Source organism: Marmota marmota, unplaced genomic scaffold, assembly GCF_001458135.2.
Source record: "Marmota marmota marmota unplaced genomic scaffold, marMar, whole genome shotgun sequence".
Classification (NCBI taxonomy): Eukaryota; Metazoa; Chordata; class Mammalia; order Rodentia; family Sciuridae; genus Marmota; species Marmota marmota.
Window position 1 is genome coordinate 10,393,985 of NW_025999982.1, and position 4,157 is coordinate 10,398,141.

The window sequence follows — 4,157 nt, forward strand, 5'->3', positions numbered from 1 at the left end:
TCTAAATTGCTGAGGCTGGCTTTGAACTTCAGTCCTCCTGCTTTAGCCTCCCAAGCCACCAGGATTAGATTTTAGTTTATTTGATTGATTGATTAATAATAGTGCTGATCTGACCCAAGGTCTCAGGGCTTCAGGCAACCTAGGCAAGTGCTCTACCACTGAGCTACATCCAAGGATTTTATTTTTTAAGCATAATTAGTTAGCTTTCCAGTAAAAATGATCAGTCCACAAATATAAATCATAAGCCCAATAGTGTCTTAAGAATTGTTTTCCCTGAAAAGTGTTAAACCATTGGTATTAAACCATTAGTCCTGAGGGGCATGGCCTTAGAATACTAGTCACAGCTCCCAATCTGTGAAACTGATGAAGATCCTTTATCAAGACTAACAGTTGAGGGGGAAAAATCTGGATTTACTTTCCACTTTCCATTAAGGAGTAGTAGGATTTCTGCCTCCTTTTTGTTATCTTGTTAGATTTTACATATCTTAGAAGCCAATTTAAATAGCCTTTTGTAACGAGATAGAACATATAAATTATTGAACATAAAAAACATTTAGGTATTTCAAAAGCCCCTAAATATCTATCTATCTATATTTATTTATTTATTTTTATATTTTAGGTATTTAGGGGGGCTGGAGTTGTGGCTCAGTGGTAGAGTGCTTGCCTAGCACTTTGTTTTCATTTTGAGGCAGGGGCTTACTAAGTTTTCCTGGCTGGCCTTGAACTTGGAATCCAACCTTCCTGCTTCAGTCTTCAGAGTCACTGGGATTATAGGCCATGTGCCACAGTACCCAGCTTTTTCTGAGATACTCTGTTTTGTTTTTTTCAGGAGGTACTTTGTGCTGAACCCAGTGGGTTCTGCCACCAATCTACATCCTCAGTTCTTTTTTATTTTGAGAGCATCACACTAAATTACCCAGATTGGCTTGGAACCTGAAATCTTCCTTCTCGGCTTCCTGAGTAGCTGGGATTACAGAATACAACTGCACCCAGTAAGAATATGCATGTCTGCAATTATGAAGCAAATCCCCAAACAGCTTATTTTATTTTATTTTTATGGTGCTGGGGATCAAACCCAGGGATTTCAGCATGTTGGGAAAGTACTCTACCACTGAGCAAAATCCGCACCCCTCCAACCCTTTTTCTTTTACAAGTTTCCACTTACAAATTCTGAAGAGGGCTGGGGTTGTATCTTAGTGGTAGAATAAGTAAATTAATAAAATAAAGGTCCATCAACAACTAAAAAACAAACAAACAAAAAAACCCCCCTCTCAATTAAATAAATAAAGGTATTGAGTCCATCTACAACTAATATGATTTTTTTTTTAAAAAACAAGACTGAGGGCTGAGGTTGTGGCTAAGTGGGGAAGCACTTGCCTGGCACATGTGAGACACTGGGTTTGATTCTCAGCACCACAAAAATAAACAAAATAAAGATATTGTATCCATCTCTAAGTAAAAAATAAAAAGATATTTAAAAAAAGAAAGATTGATTTGATATGGTAAGAAATTTGTAAAAATTGCTGAAGAGATGGACCTCTGTAATCCTAGCTAACTGGGAGGCTCAGGAAAGAGGATGGCAAATTTGAGGCCAGCCTGAGCAATTTAAGACTCTCAAAATGAAAAGTAAAAAAGGGATAGGAATTAAGTCAGTAGTAAAACACACCTGAGTTCAATCCACAGTAGTAGGGGGAAAAAAATAAAGATTTTGAGGACTTAATAACCTAATATGAATAAGGGGCTTAAATCAGTGTCTCGATGTTATAAACACACAAAAGATTTGTAGCCAAGCCAAGCAAGATCGCACATGCCTGTAATCCAGTGACCCAGGAAGCTGAGACAGAAGGATTCCAAGTTGAAGGCCAGTCTCAGCATCTTAGTGAGACCTGTCTCAAAATAAAATTAAAAAGAATTGGGTACAGAGCTCAGTGGGTTCAATCTCTAGTAAACCTCCCGTCCCACAAAAATGAACAAATAAATAAATAGTAATTATTTTGGTTTTACAATTGGTAAGATTCATTAGCCTTTGGCGGTCCACCAAAACTTTGGACCCAACAGTGGATTCCAGAAATCCAAGCTGATATGTAGCTGAGAGTCAAGGAGTCCTTTGATTGCCCTGCTGAAATACTTAAGTAAAGCCAAACCTTCAATGCAAAAAACCTATGTTAGGTTTGCACAGGTTCGACATCATATGTCCATATGAACTGGCTGCGACTAGGGCACTACCTACCAACTTCCCTTATTAAATATTTATTGAAGGTCTACTTTATTATGCAATGATCAGTTTTAAGTACCACAAATCATTCAAAATCAACACAATCACACTCTTCTCCGTTTATTGCTTCAAATTATCAAAGAAAAGCTTAAAGACATTACCGAAACAGCAAAAATGTTGTTAGATCTATCACGAATTTAATGGAAATCACAAACAGGAGCTTATCACAATCTCAAGCCTTAAAATACTGAAAACATATTCAATGTAACAACAATAATAAACGGACTTTGGGGTCCCTTTGCTGGAGTTATTCCCACATGGAAAGTATGTGGTAGGAGTGAAGGACAACTGCTCAGTCCCATTGGATCTTTCTCTCCTCTTCAGGAAGAATACTCCAGTTTGGGGAGGCCACATCCCGGGCCAGCCAATTGAAATCGTCAACGTTGGTCCAGTTGTTTTTGCTCCTATCTAAACCAGAGCCCTGGAAGTCCTTTTCGATCCCCGGGTAACTCCAGGTATAAGGAGCGAACTGGATGCCGCTGCAATCCTCCACTATGGCCCTGCTGGTCACCTGTAAGAAGATGCGGGTGTTTGTGGTACTGTGTAAACGGAGCTGTTGGCAGGCTACGGCCAGTATGCAGTCACTGCAGTCTTCCAAGAACACAGAGGTGGACACCGGGCCACAGAGCACCTTGCAGCTGCGGGCCTTGGTCAGCCGCAAGGTGTTAGGATTACCATACAGTTTGATAGTGCAGTTGCTCAGTTCCGTCAAAAGGATGTCGCGCTGGTGCACCTCGTCGGCTCGCTTCTCCAGGACTTGGAACTCCAGGTTGGAGAAGCCACAGGCCCAGCTGAAACCAAGTGCTTCCTCGTCCTTCAAGGGTAGCGACGGGGACATGATGCCTTCAGCTGCCGGAGCGACGGGAGCCGTGTCTACTTTGGTGGCCAAAGCAGCATCCTTCCTTCGGGTCTTGAAAGCGAACCGCTTCTTGGGCTGCAGCTCCTGGCGCCGTTCGGCCAGGGCAGCCTGGAGATGCGTCAGCGCCTCTTGTCCCTGCCTCAAGTCGTAGGGGGCTAGGAACAAAACTGAGTCGTTGAGAAGTTTCTGCAGCCCTTGGAGCCGAGACGTCGCCTCCTCTAGCCGCTCGACTGATTCCTCGCCCTCCAGGAGCTCTTCCACGGCCGCTCGTTCCCGAGAGAAGGCGGCGGCGAAAAAGTCGCTCTTCTCTTCTTCCACCTCCTGGTTCTGCCGCTTTTGCTTCCGCTTTTCCACCTCCAGTTGCCTCTCTTGCTCGCGTCTCTGAAGCCGCTCAGGAACCAGGCTCAGATCCCGCTGGGACCCCATGTCCCGGTTTCCCACAGCGGCGGCGGAACAACCAGCACTCTCCATTTTGATTTTAAGCTCCCTCTCTCCTGCTTTCCATCCTTGGGGCGCGCCCTCCGTGAGGCCTCCCACCAACGCGTCCTGTGATTGGCCGGGGACACTTACGTCAGCTCCCCAGCCTTATTTTCTTTGCCTATTGGCTCCTCGGCGTTGGAGGGGCAGGGAGGAGAGGCGGGGCCGGCTGACAGTGGGGGTGGGGAGACAAAGGTCCTTGTGGATGGGTGGGGTGGGAGACAGGCGGGGGAAGCTTTTTTTCCTCTTAAAGGGGCAGGACTTATATCCGGGATTGTGGGGTGAGTTGCAGCAGCGGTAGCTGCACATGTGGGTTTGTTTATAAGAACAAGGTTAGAAACTCGCAGGCCTCCCCCTCCCCCCAGCTTCTTCCTACTACCCCCTTACAGGCCGGAGATCCGTTACTGGGTGGTGGGAGGAATGTGTGCTTGTGGTGGGTGGGGGGACAGGTAGTGGTGAGAAAGATGGAGGGGGGGGGGATATTGCACCTCCCGGCCCGCGCCGGAGGAAGCAGCAGCTGGAACAGCTGGCTAGGGAGCCGCTTGC

The 4,157-nt window shown here is 45.5% G+C and overlaps 1 protein-coding gene across 1 annotated transcript; it reads right to left on the reverse strand.

Moving 5' to 3' along the window:
• Positions 1–2,321: 2,321 nt before the first annotated feature.
• Positions 2,322–3,669, reverse strand: Tbcc (tubulin folding cofactor C). Its single transcript, XM_015487739.2, has one exon. It carries the CDS (start codon positions 3,603–3,605, stop codon positions 2,568–2,570), a length of 1,038 nt encoding a protein of 345 aa, XP_015343225.1. The 5' UTR covers positions 3,606–3,669; the 3' UTR covers positions 2,322–2,567.
• Positions 3,670–4,157: the final 488 nt, after the last annotated feature.